General features: G+C 47.5%; 1 protein-coding gene and 1 long non-coding RNA gene across 2 annotated transcripts in view; one reads left to right on the forward strand and one right to left on the reverse strand.

Moving 5' to 3' along the window:
- cilp2 (cartilage intermediate layer protein 2) overlaps positions 1 to 13,145 on the forward strand; it is a 45,724-nt gene extending 32,579 nt beyond the window's left edge. Inside the window, exon 9 of the mRNA XM_072482317.1 lies at positions 1,284 to 13,145. Coding sequence (XP_072338418.1) covers positions 1,284 to 3,664 — 2,381 coding nt within the window. The 3' untranslated portion in view covers positions 3,665 to 13,145. The remainder of the gene's footprint in view (positions 1 to 1,283) is intronic.
- The window catches only part of LOC140395010 (uncharacterized), a 35,302-nt gene extending 18,655 nt beyond the window's left edge, over positions 1 to 16,647 (reverse strand). Inside the window, exon 1 of the long non-coding RNA XR_011936092.1 lies at positions 15,058 to 16,647. This is a non-coding gene — a long non-coding RNA (uncharacterized lncRNA). The remainder of the gene's footprint in view (positions 1 to 15,057) is intronic.
- Between the last annotated feature and the right edge of the window lie 3,122 nt (positions 16,648 to 19,769).

Raw genomic sequence — 19,769 nt, forward strand, 5'->3', positions numbered from 1 at the left:
CTATAACACAAACTGCGTAAAACACTCTGCAGGTCTGGCAGCATCTATGGGGAGAGACACCGATTTGCTGGTCAAACGTTAACTCTGCTTCTTCACACATTTCCTACATTACAACAGTGGCGACCCTTCAAACAAACTTCGTTGGCTGCAAAGCACCTTGAGATGTCAGGTGGTCGTGAAAGGTGCTATATAAATGCAGGCCATATTTCTGCTTGTGTCTTCCGTTACCACCTGACCTGCTGCATTTTCCCAGCATCTTAGTATAGATTGACAAGAGTGCCATAGGTTATGGGGGTTATTGGAAAGTAGAGCTGAGACTACGGCCCAATAAGCCATGGTCTTATCAAATGGTGAAGCAGACCCGAGGGGCAGAATAGTCTGCTCCTGTTCCTAATTCATGCGTTCTGTTTTTATTTCTGAATTTCAGCGTTTGCAGTAGTCAGCTTTTGGGAAAGATACAACGCTTGGGCTAATGATCACCACAAAATATATTTTTTTAAATAAATGTTGAGTCTGGAAGCGGTTCAACCAGTTTTAGCTGCCTGTTACTGTCCTCTGGCCCATTTTGTTGTTGTGCCACAGGTTATGTCTCTGGATTTCGATTTAACATGGAAGAGGTTCAAAGGCAGCTGCAGTCTTTCACATTAATGTGTGCGTAAAGTTTCCCTGCAAAACCGCCAGAAGCAAAAAGCCGTAAAAAAGAGAGAGAAAAAGCAACTGGTTTCAGGGTGTTGACAGATATACAGTTCCTTGCCAAAGCAGAACAAAATGTCCTTGTAGCAAAACCACCTGAAAGGTTAAAGTCCTCAAAACACTCCAAGTGCAGGTGGAGTTGGGTACATACCGCTGTGTAACTGAGCTGATGTGTACAGAAAAACATTTAAAGTATTCATGAGGAATTAACACCTGTGGGTATTAATGGCGTGTGACTCTCACAATCGTTCTTGCACCTTCCAGGAGGGAAAGTGGTGTGAGCTATCTATCCTTCTCCAGTGGTTCCTTGATAGAGGAAAGAATGCTACTAACTAAACCACCTAATAGGCAATTCAAGAGAGACTTCTTTACCCAGGGAGCGGTGAGAATGTTTGAGACAAATAGCATAGATGAGGTGAAGGGGAAGCTAGATTAAGCACACAAGGGAGAAACGAATAGCAGGATGTGTTGATAGGGTGAGAGATTGAGGGGTGGTCCAGACCCTCAAGTGAGGGCACACACAACTGCATGGACTTGAATGTGTCTCTCAGAATTCTGTAACCTTTTCTTTCTTGTCTTTCTTTCTCCAGCCAAAGGACAATCAAATTGCAACTCGGAACCACTGAACCATTTGATCAAACTGCCGGGGAACTGCTTTCAGAAGGCAACCAATTCCTTCTACTACAACGTCGGCAAGTGTCCCAACAGCAAGTGTGCTGGGGACCTGAATTTTGACCTCCGTTGCAAGGACAGCACAAGCTATTGCTGTGCAGTGAAGCAGATGAAGCTCGCGGAGATTATGTGTCAGGGTTACACCCTCCCTGTCAAGGTGGTGGCAAGCTGTGGCTGCAAGAAGTGCCTGGAGCCCAAAGTATTGATCAGAGGGAGGGCAGTGGCGGCTGATAATGGGGAGCCACTTCGATTCGGCAAGATCTTTGTTGGCAATGAGCGAGTTGGCCTGACCGGTTATAAGGGGACCTTCACCATACAGGTCCCTCACGAAACAGAAAGGCTGGTTGTCCAGTTTATTGACAGGATGAATAAATTTGTGGACACTGTTAAGGTCTTTCCTTTCGACCGGAAAAGCGGTGCCATGTACTTTGAGGTTAAGCTATTGAGGAAATCGAAGCCAATAGAGGTTGACTCCACCAAAGGCATCACCATACCACTGGGAGAAATGGAAGGCGAAGACACTGTTGGAAAGCTAGAAATTGCTCCTAACTCATTCCACAGAAGCAACGGGGAAAGCTACAGTGGAAAAGTCAAGGCCAGTGTGACCTTTCTGGACCCAAGAAACATCACCCTTGCCTCAACTGCGTCGAGCGACCTGAACTTTGTGGATGAAGAGGGGGACATCCTACCACTTAGGACCTACGGCATGTTCTCGGCAGACTTCCGGGAGGAATTATCAAACGAGATCCTTGAAGCCTCCAGCGTTACTATATACCTCGACACCGCCAGTGTCAAGATGCCAGAGCATGTGGAGAAAATGAGGCTGTGGTCCTTGAATCCAAGCACTGGTTTCTGGGAGGAGGAGAGCCTCTTCCACGTCGAGAAGAGAAAGCGCAACAAACGCGAGGAGAGGACATTTTTGATCGGTAACATGGAGATCCGGGAACGCCGTCTTTTCAACCTGGACGTTCCAGAAGCCAGACGCTGCTACGTGAAAGTAAGGGCCTACATGAGTGAGAAGTTCCTTCCTGGTGAGCAACTGGAGGGCATTGTGGTCACGTTGATTAACCTGGAACCTTTGCCAGGCTATACAGCCAATCCTCGGGCTTGGGGTCGTTTTGACAGTGTCATAACAGGGCCTAATGGGGCCTGCCTTCCTGCCTTCTGCGACGCTGCTAGGCCGGATGCCTACACAGCCTACGTTACAGCTGCCCTTGGACCAGAGGAGCTGGAAGCCGCTGCCTCAAGCCCTAAAATGAACCCCAACATCATTGGAGTCTCTCAGCCCTTCCTAGGCAAACTTGACTACAGGAGAACAGACCATGACGATGAGCAGCTGAAGAAAACAGCCTTCAAAATTAATCTCGCAAAGCCCAATGCAAATAATATTGACGAGACCAACGGCCCGATATACGCATACCAGAATGTAAGAGACTGTGAGGATGCCCCTGTCTCAGCCAACCATTTCCGATTTTACAAAGTAGAAAAGGACAAATATGAGTACAACGTGGTGCCTTTCGAGGAGAATGACTTGACCAGTTGGACTGGGGACTATCTCTCCTGGTGGCCTAATCCTCAGGAGTTCAGGGCCTGCTACATCAAGGTCAAAGTTAATGGGCCACTGGAGGTCATGGTAAGATCACGCAATAGCGGCAACACTCACCCAGAGACCATGGGGCAGCTGTATGGCATCCGTGATGTGCGTAGCGTCCGGGATATGATCAACCACAACATTTCAGCTGCTTGCCTCGAGTTCAAATGTGGTGGCATGCTGTTTGACCAAAGCTCTGTTGACCGCACCCTGGTGATGGTGGTCCCTCAGGGCAACTGCCGACGAACTGGGATTAATAACCTGCTGCAAGAATACTTGCTCAGACACCCTCCATTGGCTGTCAACAATGACACGGCTGCTTTCAGTATGCTGGCCCCCGTTGATCCCTTGGGTCACAACTATGGAATCTACACCGTTACCGATCAAAATCCAAGGCTGGCCAAGGAAATTGCCATAGGCCGCTGCTTTGACGGCACCTCCGATGGCTTTTCCCGAGAAATGAAGGTTGATCTGGGAAATGCTTTGACCTTCAGCTGTCAGGAAAAGCATGTGACCCGCCAGAGCCTCTTCCAGCGAATCCAGAACTCTCCAGCTGACGCACTGATGGAGATTGGGGCAGAAATGAGGAGACAGGCCCAAATCCGACCTGCGCAATCTCGGATTGTAGCCTATCCCTCCGGTCAAAGGAGTCGTAGGGCTCGGATTGTCAACAGAAACATAAGAAGGAGTGGATTTCCCAGACAGTAGATTACAATGAACTTTTCCTGATCCTCAAATGATAGGTATATTATAAAATCTGTACATAGTGAACTCCACAGTGATATTCTTGTTTGTTAAGGGTCACTTGGTTGATCAACAAGTGAGAAATTCTTCATCATTGTATACAGTCAATCAAGGCCATACTCAAACCATGTATATTGCATGTTCTGTAAGGGCACATTGGTGTACCATCCTTTCACCTTTGGGATTCGGAACAAAATTTGCCACCAAAATGATGGGATGGGAGTCCCTGCTCCCTGTTGGTTACAGATGAACACTGGAAAGATGGGCAGAGGGTGTCTCAAAGCAGTTCCTTGTGGGGTTGGGCTTGTAGCATGAAACTATCCATGATTTCACTCATGCTGACAGCATCGCCCAGAGGATTCAAAAAGATGTTCGATGTGGGGAACAGGCCGTTTAATGCTGTGATGGCGATGTGTTGGTTGGGTAGAGCCATCATCTAAAATGCCATTTCAAGTGGTGTGGGAAACCATAGTCTTCCAAACTTTTCCATCATAGTAACAATGGATGACCTGGTTATTGGAGTTCTGGCGAAGCCTGTCTTTAATGTTGTCTAATTGTTTCCTTCACTGTTGGCCTCTTCCTTTTTAATCCTCCTGGTAGTGAATAGACACTCCAGCACCTCTGTACGGATAACATAAACTCCATTTGTCTTCTTTTCATATAATTTAAGAGTTGTCTTCTTCTTCCGGCCTCATTCATTACTTTGTTAATTCTTTTCTCCATCCAGCTTACTCATGGGGTCCTTCTTTTAAAAAAAATTTAGAGTACCCAATTCACTTTTTCCAATTAAGGGGCAATTTAGCGTGGCCAGTCCACCTACCCTGCTCATCTTTGGGTTGTGGGGGTGAGACCCGCGCAGACACGGGGAGAATGTGCAAACTCCACATGGACAGTGACCCAGAGTCGGGATCGAACGCGGGTCCTCCGTGCCGTGAAGCAGCAGTGCTAACCGCTGTCCCACCTTGCCACCCCAACTCATGGGGTCCTTCTTAAACACCACATTTCAAAACCGTTGATTTTCTTCCTCTTTCCCAATGCTCCAAGATTTCGCCATCACTGACCAGGCATAACATTTTAGAACACACATTCTCCTTTTCAGACTCAAGCTGATGTTTCTTAGAATGTTGCTTAATTTTGTCAGAACACTTTTGGCTTGTCCGATCCTTTTTTGGATTTCAGTACTGCTTTGGACATCAGATGTTACTATGCTTCCTAGATAGTTTGATACATCGATGTGTTGTAACTTGCTTCCATTTACTGTGATATTATGGTACGGTAGTGCCAAAGACAAAGGACATTCCAGTATGCAACGTTGCGGTAAATGGAAGCAAGTTGGATAGAGTAGAGGGTGCATTAGTGAAAGATCTGGTAGTGTAGCAGTTATTTTATTGGGCTAGTGATTCGGGCACAGGAGTTAAGACCATGGTGGTTTGAGAATTTGAATTCCGTTTTTTAAAAAACTCTTGGAAAGAAAAAACTGACCATCAAGCTGTTACAATGTTTTAAAAATCCAACCTGTTCACAAAAATCCTTTGGGGGAAGGAAGCCAGCTCTCCTTATCTGGCCTGGACCTGTATGAGACTCCAGTCCCACAGCAAAGCATGAGCGGACGTGGGTGGGAGAGGGGCGAGAAGCAAATATTTTTGGAGAAACGAAGTAACCTTTCTGTACTTTACAAGATGCAATTGTTAAACTGCGGGGTGTTCAGTTTAGGAAATAATTCAATTTAGCTTAACTCCTTTTTATGGGAGCAGTGAGACTGGTATAAAACAAAATCTGCACAAGACATGTCCTTTGTGTTGGAAATTCCTACTTGCTGTTCGGAGGATTGACGACACAGTTAGCACATTAAGCAATCTAACAAGTGTTGGTAACATAGGGTGAAGCTAAGTCAGTTAATCAGAACACATCTGGGGCAATAGCTGCATTGCAAGTAGCTGCTCGCTTTGTTCTTCAAATGAGGAGCAACAGTTGGATTGGAACCTGGGGCGGGATTCTCCAATAATGGGGCTATGCCCCCACGCCCATGAGAAAACGGGCGCAAATCACTCTGGACTTTCTTGGAGAAAGTCCAGAGTGATTTGCCGTTTTGAAAGGAGCTAGCAGGGCCCCAGAATAGTCCTCGCACCTCCGGCTGCTGATACGGGGCTCTACACTTCCGGCTGCATGGTCTGTGCATGCGCGTGGCGGCTGCCTGTGGTAGCGGCCCTGTGCAACATGGCGGACCCACACAGCGGGCCGGCCCTGTAAATATAGGCCTTCCCAGGTCGCGCGGGCTCGCCAATCGGTGGCCCCCGATCACGAGCCTGGTCGTCCTGGAGGCCTCCCCCGGTGACGGATCCCCCCCCCCCCCCCCCACCAGTGCGGCCGCGGACTGGGTCCGCAGCCGCCACTCCGAGCTCCCACCAGGTGGAACCATGAGTGAACCACACTGGCGGAAACTCAACCAGTTGTTGGCGGCGGATCACCGTGGGGGCCTCTTTCAATGGCTCCCGACTGGCGCCGCGTTGACCGTGCGCGCACGACTAGAAGCGATTCTCTGGTCCGCAGATAATCACGGGAAGGCGTCAGACCCGATCACGGGTCTGATGCCCCATTCCCCTCCCCTCCACCGCGTCGAGAGCGATTTCGGCACGGAGAATCCCGCCCCTGGTGTCTGAGTTATACCATTACTCTCCTGTTGCAGCGGAATGGAAACTGTTTTACGATGAATCAAAACTAACAGTTTAACCGCACCCTCAAACATTGAAGTGGGACTCCTCAAAAAGTTTGAACCTTTGGTTTCCAAACCCACCCTCACCTCATGTCTGGATCTGTTGTAAACTCATTGATAGAGAATGATTGGTCAACAACTCCATTTTCTTCATATCATACAACTACCAGGGTGGTAGAAGTGCGGAGTAAGTGCTTTATTTGGAGGGCTAAATCGCTGGCTTTGAAAGCAGACCAAGGCAGGCCAGCAGCACAATTCAATTCCCGTACCAGCCTCCCCGAACAGGCGCTGGAATGTGGCGACTAGGGGCTTTTCACAGTAACTTCATTTGAAGCATGCTTGTGACAATAAGCGATTTTCATTCATTTTCATTTCATAGAAGATGAACTAGATGGACCCCGGTCTTTTATTGTTCAGCAGTTCCTCTGTTCCAATCTAGCTCCTGACAATGGAATTGTTGGAATAAAATGCTGGTATCAGTAAAGTGACCATGAAGGTGCCAGATTGTTGTAAAATCCCACTAATTCACTAATGTCCCTTTAGGGAATGAAGCTTGACATCCTTGCCTCTCTGGCTTCCAGCTCCATGCCAGTTTTGTTAACTCTTAACTGTTTTCTGCAGTAGCCTAGTCAGTTTTGTATCAATTGATAATAGCAACTTGCATTTATGTAGCACCGTTAACATCGTAAAATGTCCCCAGGTGCTTCACAGGTGTGCTAGCAAACAAAATTTGTTGGCGAGCCACTTCAGGAGATATTAGGGCAGCTGACCGAAAGTTTGGCCAGAAAGGTATGCAGGTTTTCAGGAGCATCCATCTTAAAGGAGTAGAGAGGCAAAGAAATTTACGGAGACAATTCTAGAGCTTAAGGCAGCTGAAGTCATGGCCGCTATTGGTGGAGGGATGGAAATCAAGGATGCACAAGAGGCCAGAGTTGGAGGAGTGCAGAGATCTTGGAGGGTTGTAGGGCTGGAGGAAATTACAGAGATGGGTAGGGGTGACTTGGGCACCTGGGGATGGGCAAATAACACAGAGCTAGCACTGAGGTCCATATCTCTAAAGTGAACAAAAACTAAACTACAATGGCTTCAAAGAATGCTCAGTCTTGAAAATGTTAATGCAGTCTAGATTGGAATTGGCTCTTCCGTTCAAATATATGGAATCTTTCTTTTTAATTTGCAGAAATAAAATCCAATCTCTCTACAACATTACAACAGTGACAAATCTTCAAAGTACCTCATTGGCTATAAAGCACTTGAGAGGACATCCAGAGATCATGAAAGGCACCATATCTTCACACTTTTTCATCCTCTCTGATTAGTGTCAATATCTCTTCCTACGCTCTTCAGCTGTGGGACTTGGCCCTGCCCCTAAGTTTTTCCAGGCAAATTTAAATGAAAAAAAAACACCCTGCATTGTAAGCCACACTACAACCAGATAATTGCAGCAAGTTGGGCCAACAAAATTGAAAGATCTTAGGAAAGGAAGCTAATGTTGTATTCCAGGGATGTCATAATTGCCAAGAACAAGAGAAATATTACCTCTGAGGTTAAGATTATCAAATGAAATTTTGACATGTTTTATGTCCAATTTTCCCAAGGGGTTCTACAATGGAGATTACTATTTTGCCATAGTATTTAGTGTTTTCCATATTACATTCAGAAGCATTTCATTGGTTCTGAAGTGCTTTGGGACATGGTCTATGTAAATGCAAGTTCCTGTTTCCTCCCTTTCACTGTCGAAGCCAACTATTATTAAGTCTTTGACTGGAGCTATCTATTTTAATCCCATTTCCTGGCCCCACGCTGATTTTTTTTGATACATTTTTCCGCTTCAAGTGCTTGTACCACTCTCTTTTGAAATGAATCCCTACCTCATGGACAGCACGGTGGCACAGTGGTTAGCACTGCTTCCTCACAGCTCCAGGGACGTGGGTTCAATTCTGGCCTCGGGTGACTGTCTGTGAGGGGTTTACACTTTCTCCCCGTGACTGCGTGGGTTCCGGGTGCTCCAGTTGCCTCCCACAGTCCGAAGATGTACAGGTTAGGTGGATTGGCCATGCTAAATTGTCCTTAGTGTCCAAAAGGCTAGGTCAGGTTATGGGGATAGGGTAGGAGCCGTGGGCTTAAGTAGGGTGTTCTTTCCGAGGGCCAGTACAGACTCGATGGGCCGAATGGCCTCCTTCTGCACTGTAAATTCTATGATTCAATTATCATTTCACTCCCACTTCTGAGTCAGAAAGTCATGGGTTCGAGTCCCTCTCCAGAGATTTAGCACATAATTCAGGTGCGACTCCAGTGCAGTAGAAAGAATGCCGCACTATCAGAAGTGCCATCATTCAGATGAGTTGTTAATCTGAAGCCTGTCAGTTCTCTTTGGTGGCTGTAGAAAAAGAACTTCCACAGTACTATTTGAGAAAAGACTGGGGAGTTCTCCTGGCCAATATTTATCCTTCAACCAATACCTAGAACAAATGATCTGGTCATTAGCGCATTGTTTTTTTAATGGGAGCTTGCTGTGTACGAAATGGCTGCCATGTTTTCTACATTACGACAGTGACTACACTTTGGAAAAAGTACTTAATTGGCTGTGAAATGCTTTGGAACAGCGCGAGATTGTGATGTAAACTGTATAAATGAAATTTCTTTCATTTATTTATGAATGTTTGTAAGCAGCAACTCGAATACCAGAATGGCACAATTATCATCACATTGCTACAAGGTCTCGCTACATTCAGGTCACTAGGTCTTCATTGTGAAGTGTTTCATATCCTCACTCTGCTGCGGCATTTTTTAGACCTGAGATTTAATCAGCCTCAACTTGAAACAATTATGTGCGAGTGCATAACCATAGGCCTTCAATGTAACCAAGAAATCAAATTGCGGATTCAAAATAAGCCTCTTTACCCAATGAGTGGTAAGAATCTCGAACGCGGTATCCCAAGGAGTGGTTGAAGTACTGTAAATGCAAATATTGAGAAGCTAGACATGCATATGAGGAGGGTCAGGGATACGATGATAGATTTAAATGGGAAAAGATGAGGAAGCTTGAGTGGAGCATAAACACAAATATGGGTTGGCTGAGCCAAATGACCTGTTTCTGTACCGTATATGAGGATTAGTAATCCAGGCACCCAGGAAAATGCTCTGGGAACCCGGGTTCAAATCCGCCATAGCAGAAGGTGAAATTTGAACTCAATAAATAATCTGGAATTAAAAGTCTAATGATGACCATGAAACCATTGTCAAATGTCATAAAAACCCATTGGGTTTGCTAATGCCCTTTAGGGAAGGAAATCTTCTGTCCTTACCAGGTCTGGCCTACATGTGACTCCAGATCCACAATGTGGTTGACTTAAAAAATACCACTCATCGAGGGCAATTAGGGATGGGCAACAAATGCTGGCCTTGCCTGCGACGTCCACATCCCATGAAACAAGAAAGAAAAAAATATCCAATGTAGTCCTATGAAAGTTGACTGCTTACGTCTATATTTCAGCATCTTCCAAAGTATTATGTTGATAAACCAATAACCAGCCTCAGCATTGGCTATACTTTCAGAACTTGAAGTGTTTCAGTATCAAAACAGCTTTAATAAACCATTGCTAATGCCAAATTGCACTGGGAGATCTAATCATTCATATGTCGATATAGAGGCCAATTTTAGAGTCAGTTTTGGAGCGTCACACTCAATTTGCAATCCAAGTTTAGCATTGGTGAGAAGCAATTTTGGTTTCATCCAGAAGTTAAACATACAGAGTGTGATTGCACCATTTGTGGCTTGTATGGCCATTAACTAGATCCTACTGACAAAATGATGGTGTTTATATAGCACCTTTAACATAGTAAAACATCCCAAGGGGCCTTACAGAGAGTTATCAAACCAAATTTGACACCGAGACACAGGGGGCAAAATTCTCCCCCAACGGCGCGATGTCCGCCGACTGGCGCCAAAGACGGCGCCAATCAGACGGGCATCGCGCCGGCCCAAAGGTGTGGAATGCTCCGCATCTTTGGTGGCCTAGCCCCAACATTGAGGGGCTAAGCAGACGCCGGAGGGATTTCCGCCCTGCCAGCTGGCGGAAATGGCGTTCGTTGCCCTGCCAGCTGGCGCGGAAATGCGGCGCATGCGCGGGAGCGTCAGCAGCCGCTGACAGTTTCCCGGCGCATGCGCGGGAGCGTCAGCTGAAAGTTTCCCGCGCATGCGCAGTGGGGAGAATCTCTTCCGCCTCCGCCATGGTGGAGGCCGTAGCGGAGGCGGAAGGGAAAGAGTGCCCCCACGGCACAGGCCCGCCCGCGGTGGGCCCCGATCGCGGGCCAGGCCACCGTGGGGGCACCCCCCGGGGTCAGATCGCCCCGCGCCCCCCCCCAGGACCCCGGAGCCCGCCCACGCCGCCTGGTCCCGCCGGTAAATACTAGGTTTGATTTACGCCGGCGGGACAGGCAATTTCTGGGCAGGACTTCGGCCCATTCGGGCCGGAGAATTGAACGGGGGGTCCCGCCAACCGGCGCGGCCCGATTCCTGCCCCCGCCCAATCTCCGGTACCGGAGACTTCGGCGGGGGCGGGATTCACGGCGGCCAACGGCCATTCTCCGACCCGGCGGGGGGTCGGAGAATGACGCCCAGGGTGTATGAAAATCGCTTATTGTCACAAGTAGGCTTCAATGAAGTTACTGTGAAAAGCCCCTAGTCGTCACATTCCGGCGCCTGTTCGGGGAGGCTGGTACGGGAATTGGTCATATTAGGGCAGTTGACTAGGAGCTTGTACACATAGGCAGGTTTCAAAAACTATCTGAAAGGAGGTTTAGTGAGGAAAGTATAGTCTTAATGAAGGTATAGTGGGGCAATGGTAATCTGGGTTGTGCAAGAGACCAGAAGTGGAGGAATGCAGAGATTTTGGAAGGTTGGAGGGTAGGAGGAGGTTACAGCATTAGGTAAGACGCGATCACTGATCTGTCTGGATTAGATTCAACTAGGTCCTAGCAAGACTTTTCCGCCAGAAGAAGGAGATTGGATCTCATCCAGGTCTCAGAGATGAAACAATAGTACTGTGCCAGAACAAAAAATACAAACATGATCTGTTGCAGGAATCAAAAGGAACAAATTGTCCAGCTGGAAACACTGTTTATTTAACTTCTTTTGGCAGTCTTTGAGGTAATCCCAATCTGGTCGCCTCATCCAACTGAATTTTAAACTTAAAGTAACACTTCAGTACATGTAAATAATTGTATAATTTATTTACTGCATGTTTATGTTTGTACCTTTAGTTTACTTTTTGTCATTCTTTAGAGAAATGTACTGTACTGTGCATTGTTGTTATACAGAAGTCAGTAATACCGTTGTTCTGTCCTTCATCCTGTAGAGAATAATTTACTGTTTTGCTTCATTCTCTCATCCTCATTAACTTATTCAGCCATAGAGACAAACACAAATGTCTGCACATATTATATCCAAGGGTATGGTTGCGCACTTGTGCTAATTAAAGTACTGTAGAATTTCCAGTCAGATTACTGGGGGAGGGGTGGAGAGTTAAACACCAACGCATCCTTGGAGAACACCAGCTCCTTTCCTTTTCAATCTTGAGTCCTCTTCAAGACACTCTCCAAGGAACACAGGTTGGCATGTGTTAGGAGCTGGACTTGAGGCACTTGCATCTCCCTAGGGCAAAGTGGAGTGTAGGCTGAATATCAGAATGATCACATTGAATGATGCAGGGGATTTGAAGGGCTATACAGTCTATTCCTGTTCCTATTTCCTGTGCTCTTCCAACCAACATGTTTAATTACACCAGTGCTACATATAAGATGTCTAGAGTCTTAGAACGTTTGCTGTTTAACAACACCTTACAGCAGAGAAGGTATGTTGGGACTATGCCGGAAATAACTATTGAATAGTCCCAGTATTCTCCTGCTCTCTCTCCATATCCCTGCAAATATTTCCTTGGCAAGTATTTATCCAATTCCCTTTGGAAAATTACTATTGAATCTGCTTCCTCTACCTTCCTGATCATAGCTCTCTGCATAGAAACGTTTCTCCTCATCTCCCCTCTGACCTTTTTTAAATAAATTTAGAATACTCAATTATTTTTTTATTCCAATTCAGGGGCAGTTTAGCGTGGCCAATCCACCTAACCAGCACATCTTTGGGTTGTGGGGGTGGAACCCATGCAGACACAGGGAGAATGTGCAAACTGCACACAGACAGTGATCCAGGGCCGGGATTGAACCCGGGTCCTCAGCACCGTAGTCCCAGTGCTAACCACTGCACCACCGTGCTGCCCCCCTCTGACCTATTTGCTAATTACCTTAAATCTGTGCCCTGTTCACCAACCCTCCTGGCAGTGGAAACAATTTATCCCCATTTACTTTAGCAAAACTCCTCACAGTTTTGAACACCTCTATTAAATCTCCCCTTAACCTTCTCTGATTTAAGGAGTACGATCCCAGTTTCTGTAATCCAGTATCTGAAGTCTCTCATTTCCGGAATGTTCTGCCAATCTCCTATGTGCGCTCTTCGAAATCTAGATTGGCTCCTTTCAAGACCAGTCAATTTTGCGTGGAGGGCAATTCTTGCACATTGCCACGGTGTGTTCCATTGTAGTTTGCCTGTGACCCGTTTCTTGATGTACCGGTCACTTTTATATTGTGCTACATTCAGCCAGTTGTTCAGTCTCATGTAATTTGCTGAACCACTGTTCACTTTGAAAACCTTTAAATAAAGTGTTGGGGGGGAAATCTTACAGCGTCCATTCAATGTGTCTGCCGTGGCTCCTTCAGCGAGTGAATGAGTGAGAGAAGGAGACAAGATTTCACCTCAATCTCCATCTGTGTTGAATTAGCTAATCGGTTACCGGGGAGTAATAATTAGACCACTGTATCAGATGTGGCTCAGTAGGTTACACTCTCACCTGTAATAGAACGTTATATGTTCAACTTCCACTTCAGAGTCTTCAAACTATAAAGAAATATAACACTGAAGGAGGCCATTCGAAGAACAGTCCAGTTATTCCCACTCCCTGTTCTTTCCCTATATCCCTGCAATTATTTCTCCTCCAAGTATTTAACCAATTTCCTTTCGAAGGCCATGATTGAATCTGTATTCATCCAAGAGTGCAGAAAAGATTTACGAGGATGCTACCGGGTCTTGATGGTTTGAGTTATAAGGAAAGGCTGGATAGACTGGGACTTTTTTCCCTGGAGCGTAGGAGACTTAGGGGTGACCTTATGGGGTCTATAAAATAATGAGGGGCATAATTTAAGGTAGATAGTCAACATCTTTTCCCAAAGATAGGGGAGTCTAAAACTAGAGGGCATAGGATTAATGTAAGTGGGGAGAGATACAAAAGCGTCCAGAGGGGCACTATTTCACACAGGGGGGGGGGGGGGGACGGGACTGGAACGAGCTGCCAGAGGCAGTAGTGGAGGCGGGTACAATTATGTCTTTTAAAAATCATTTAAACAGTTATATGGGAAAGCTGGGTATAGAGGGTAATGGACCAAATGTGGGTCATTGGGACTAGCTTAGTGGTAAAAACTGGGCAGCATGGACAAATTGGGCCAAATTTCGTGCTGTAAACCTCGATGACTCTAATTTATCAGTGCATTCCAAATGCTAACCACTCGCTGTGTAAAAAGTTTGCTTTCATGTCACCTCTGGTTCTTCTGCCAATCAGTTTAAATTGGACGTAACCTCTTTGAGATGAGACATTTATCTTGGGTCCCAACTGCCCTCTCAGGTAAAAAAAAATCACACGGCAAGATGTTGAAGAACAACAAGGAAGAAGTGGGCAATTTCTATCACATAACCAACACATTAGAACAGATTAGCTGGTCATTATGAGTGTTGTTTTAGGAACATAGGAAATAATATCATAATAATCTTTTATTATTGTCACAAGTAGGCTTATATTAACACTGCAATGAGGTTACTGTGAAAACGCCCCAGTCGCCACACTCTGGCGCCTAGTCGGGGACACGGACCGAGAATTCAGAATGTCCAAATTACCGAACAAGCACGTCTTTTGGGACTTGTGGGAGGAAACCGGAGCACCCGGAGGAAACCCAAGCAGACACAGGGAGAACGTGCAGACTCCGCACAGACAGTGACCCAAGCGGGAATCGAACCTAGGATCCTGGCGCTGTGAAGCAACAGTGCTAATGGGAGGAGTAGGCTATTCAGCCCCTTGAGCCTGCTCTGTCATTCAATTGGATCACTGCAGATTTTTGAACACAATGCCATTTTTCCACACTATCCCCGCATCCCTTGACACCTTTCTTTTCCTTTTTTAAAATACATTTAGAGTACCCAAATTTGTCTCCAATTAAGGGGCAATTTACGTGGCCAATCCACCAAACCTGCACATCTTTGAGTTGTGGGGGTGAGACTCACGCAGACACGGGGAGAATGTGCAAACGCCACACTGACAGTGACCCAGAGCCAGAATCGAACCCGGATGCTCGGCGCCTTGAGGCAGCAGTGCTAACCACTGTGCCACCATGCCGCCTTCTTGACATCTTTAATAACTAGAAATCTATTGATCTCTGCCTTGAACATGCGCAATGACTTAGCCTCCATAGCCCTCTGAGGTAATGAATTCTAAAAATTCACCACCCTGTAAGTGTAGAAATTCAGTCTTAAATAGCCTACCTCTTATTCTGAGACCGTCCCCAGGTTCTAGACTCCCCCCAGCCAAAGGAAACATCCTTCCTTGTCGAGCCCTGTAAGAATTTTGCATGCCTCAGTGAGGTGATCTCATTCCTCTAAACCAGGCTTGTCCAACCTTTTCGCTCAAGGTGGGGTGTGTGTGTGTGTGGGGGGGGAGGCGGTGCACAGTTTCACATTTTTCTCACTCAAGAGGCCGATGAACACATTTCAGAAAGATGTGGTTTGCCACAACAATAAACTGAATTTCAAAAAGGTTCAGGTTTTAAGGGGAAAAAAACAATTGAACAAATGTAACGCAATATCGTAGAGTTAAAAAAAGAGTACTGGGAGGGTGGATGAGCAAGAGATAACATGAAGGGTTGGGTAAACTGGCACGTACGGGAGAGGGCCAGTGTACAAAGCTGTGTAAATATATCATTTTGCCATGTATATATCTTGCTCTGCGCGATTTCTCGTTTTTTTGTTACGAGGGGGGGGATTATTGTTTGTAAGGGAGAAAAATTGTGTTAAAAAACTTTAATAAATATATATATTTTTTAAAAGAGTAAGCCGACTTCCGGTGGCAGCATGTAGGGAGAAGTCGCACGCGAGGTGGATCCCATCTGGATACTTTATATCCAACCCTTTTCACCCAGCTTTTGGGTTAATCTGAACTCATTCGATAGGATAAGGTTCCCACACAAGAGCAATGCCCAGAAGGTCCAGGTCAAAGAAACCAGTAACGAGTCAGCGAGAGATTCGGAAGCCTCTCGAGGCTCTTCTGTTGAGGAAATGGCGGAGGCCACTGCTGTGGCTCAGGTCACTCCATTTGCGGCTGAGAGGCTTGCAGGCATCTTGGCGACGGAATTTAGGAAATATCGGCAGGACCTCCACAATTCAATAGAGGTGGCCCTGGCTCTCATTCAATCGGCGCTGGCGAAGATGGATGAGATGGCAAAGGCCTTTGGCACGGGGTGTGGAGGCGGCTCTCTCGAAGCAGAGCGATCAGATTGTCTCCTTGGAGGCTGAGGGGGCAATGTTGGCCGGTGATTATAAAGCACTGCATGCCAAGCTGGATCATCTGGAGAATCGCTCCAGAACACAGAACCTTAGAATCTGGGGCTGCCAGAGGGTGTGGAGGGCCTAAATCCGACTGACTACATATCGAAGATATTTGGGAAAATGGTAGGGGAGGGTGGATCAACATCCCGTCCCGAGCTGGATCGAGCCCACTGGTCACTTAGGCCGAAGACCCGTTCTGGCAAGCCACCTCGGGCAGTCACAGAATTCACAGTGCAGAAGGAGGCCAATCAGCCCATCATGTCTGCACTGGCCCTTGGAAAAAACACCTTACTTAAGCCCACGCCGCCACTCTATCCCCGTAACCCCACCTAAACCTTTGGACACTAAGGAGCAATTTAGCCTGGCCAATTTACCTAACCTGCATATCTTTGGACTGCGGGAGGAAACCGGAGCACCCGGAGGAATCCCACGCAGACACGGGGAGAAAGTGCAAACTCCACACAGCCAATCACCCGAGGCTGGGATTGAACTCGGGTCCCTGGCGTTGTGAGGCAGCAGTGCTAACCACTATGCCACCCACCCCCCACCCCCTCCCATCGTTAGGTTCCATAGCTATCAGGAGAAGGAACGTGTCCTGAGGTGGGCGAAGGGTCACCGAGACTACAAATGTGACGGCCATGACATGGGGTTCTATCAAGATGTGGGAGTGGAGCTGGTTAAAAGGCAGGCGGCATTTAACAAGGCCAAGGCCAAACAGTAAATTTTGATTTGGGGTGTTATACCATGCATGCCTTGGAGTGACTTATGATACGAAAGAGTATTATTTTGATGCGCCAGGGAAGGGTGATGCTTTCGTTAGGAAGCACGGGCTGGAGGCGAGTTAATTGTAATTTGTATGGGGTCTTGGTATTATATGGGAGGGCATGTCTTTATAATCTGTATTATTATTGTCACATGTAGGCTACAATAACACTGCAATGAAGTTACTCTGAAAATCCCCTAGTCGCCACACTCTGGCGCCTGTTCAGGTATATTGAGGAGAATTCAGAATTGATTTGGATTAACTGCAGCTAATTTTGGGGGGGAACATAAATTGTGTTTTAGACCCTCGATTAGACCAATCTAGGCCCAAGTCTCTGATTCTGTCATTATTGGCTTTTATGGAGCAGGGAATACGTGGTGTTTTTTGCATCCGAGTGATAAGGACTTTTCTTTTTTTCTCCCATATCCATCAGGTTTACTCTCAATTGACATTTTTGTGGTGGGTAGGTCTCTCCTTCCGGCGGTGAAGAGGGTAGGGCATCGACAATTGCTATCTCAGATCATGCCCCGCATTTTGTGGATTTGGTGTCAGAGCTGGTTCCTTCTCACCGCCCGCCGTGGGAATTGCACTCAGCGTTATTGGCAAAGGATTTTGTGAGCGTACATCCTCCGCCACTGGGGAGCACATTACGTTTAACAAGTGAGTTTATCTCACCTTCTATGATGTGGGAGGCCCTTAAGGCGGTCATTCGGGGCGAGATAAGTCACACAAGGAAAAGACTGGGTGGGCGGTGTGGCAGTGGCTGGTGGATTCGCTTGCCCCTACACCGGAGATGCTGGCAAGTCGGAAAAGGTTGCAAATGCAATGTGAGCTACTCTCAATGGGTAAGGCGGTGAGCCAACTGCGATGCTTGAGGGGGACATTTTATGAACACTAAGGCAGCAGGCTGTCTCCCAGGAGATTGTGCAGGTTAGGGACTTCGGTGGCAGGTTGGTTTCCGCCTCATCTATGGTTAATGCCATGTTTGAAGCCCTTTATCGAAGTCTGTACAGGTCAGAGCCCCGCAGGAGAGGTCGCCCATGCTGAGGTTCTTGGAAGTGTTGTCCTTCCCGATGGTGGAGAGGGAAAGAAGGGAGGAGTTGGAATCCCCTTCAGGACCTGAGGAGGTTATTAAATGTATTGGTTTAATGCAGTCGGGTAAAATTCAGTTGGGAAAAGTTCCAGGCCCGGATGGATTTCTCATTGAGTTTTATAAGAAATTTGCGGGACAGTTGATCCCAGTGCTTTTGGACATGTTTAATGATTCCTTGTCCCGAAGCCCGAAGGGATACTGCCGGTTACATTGGAGCTGATCTCTATTTCCCTGATTTTGAAGAAGGATAAGGACCATACAGACTGTGGGTTGTATCAGCCTATGAACATAGAACATACAGTGCAGAAGGAGGCCTTTTGGCCCATCAAGTCTGCACCGACCCACTTAAGCCCTCACTTCCACCCTTTCCCCGTAACCCAATAACCCCTCCGAACCTTTTTGGACACTGAGGACAATTTATCATGGCCAATCCACCTAACCTGCACGACTTTGGACTGTGGGAGGAAACCGGAGCACCCGGAGGAAACCCACGCAGATACGGGGAGAACGTGCAGACTCCGCACAGTGACCCAGCGGGGAAATCGAACCTGGGACCCTGGCGCTGTGAAGTCTATATTGCTATTGAATGCTGATGCTAAATTGTTGGCTAAAGTGTTGTCAATGGGGTTGGAGCCCTGCCTTCCAGAGGCGATTTCGGAAGAACAAATGGGTTTTGTCAAGGGTCTTCACCTATCAACCAATATACGCCGGTAATTAAATATCACCCTTTCACCTCTCCAACGCCCGAACCGGGGCGATTGTTTCAATGGATGCCAAAAAGGCGTTTGATAGGATCGAGTCGGGATAACTTTTGAGATTCTTGGGCGGTTTGGTTTTGGGCCAAAGTTTATATCATGGATTTGTTTGTTGTTACAGGGATCCCACTACTAGTGTTCGACTTGAGCTCAGGCTCCTTTTGGTTGTCCACTGTTCTGCTTCTGTTTGTTTTGGCAATAGAACCTCTGGCTTTGGAGTTAAGATTTTCCACAAAGTGAAAGGGGATAAAGCGGGGAGGGAGCATAGTGTTTCCTTGTATGCAGATGATCTGCTTCTTTATATCACGGACCTAGCGCGGGATTCTCTAATCCCGTGGTAGAGTGTCCACGCCGTCGTAAACGCCGTCGCGTTTTACGACAGCATGAACGGGCCGACCCTATGACTAATTCTGGCCCCTACAGGGGGCCAGCACGGCACTGGAGTGGTTCACGCCGCTCCAGCTGCTGATCCCGGCGTAAACTGGGTGCCGCGAGATCCGCACATGCGCAGTGGCGCCGGTGCCAATGCGTGCTTGCGCAGTGCCTTCCTTAAATGCGCTGGCCCCGACACAACATGCCGCAGGGCTACAGGGGCCGGCGCAGAAGAAACGAGGCCCCAAGGCAGAGAGGCCGGCCTGCCGATTGGAAGCCCCCCCCCCCCCCCCCCCCCCCCACAGGCCGCCCCCCGACCCTTCCACACCGAGTTCCCGCCGGCTGAGAGCAGGTGTGGATGGCGCCGGCGGGACTCGCGTTTTCACGATGGCGGCTCGGCCCATCCCGGGTCGAGAATCGGCGGGCCCCGCTCTGCGGAGAATCGCGTGCTGGCGTCGGGGCGCGATCCGCGCCGGTCGCGGGGATTCTCCAGCCCAGCCCCGGGCTGAGAGAATCCCGCCCCCAGTCTCTGCTATGGATGAGATAATGAAGCTACTTAGGAGTTTTGGCTCCTCCTTGGGGTATAAATTGAATTTGGATAACAGCGAATACATTCCGGTGAATCCCTGGAGAGGGGAGACGGTCCGGGGCTGTTGCCTTTTAGCCCTGT

This window comes from Scyliorhinus torazame, chromosome 18 (genome assembly GCF_047496885.1).
Source record: "Scyliorhinus torazame isolate Kashiwa2021f chromosome 18, sScyTor2.1, whole genome shotgun sequence".
NCBI classification, from domain to species: Eukaryota; Metazoa; Chordata; class Chondrichthyes; order Carcharhiniformes; family Scyliorhinidae; genus Scyliorhinus; species Scyliorhinus torazame.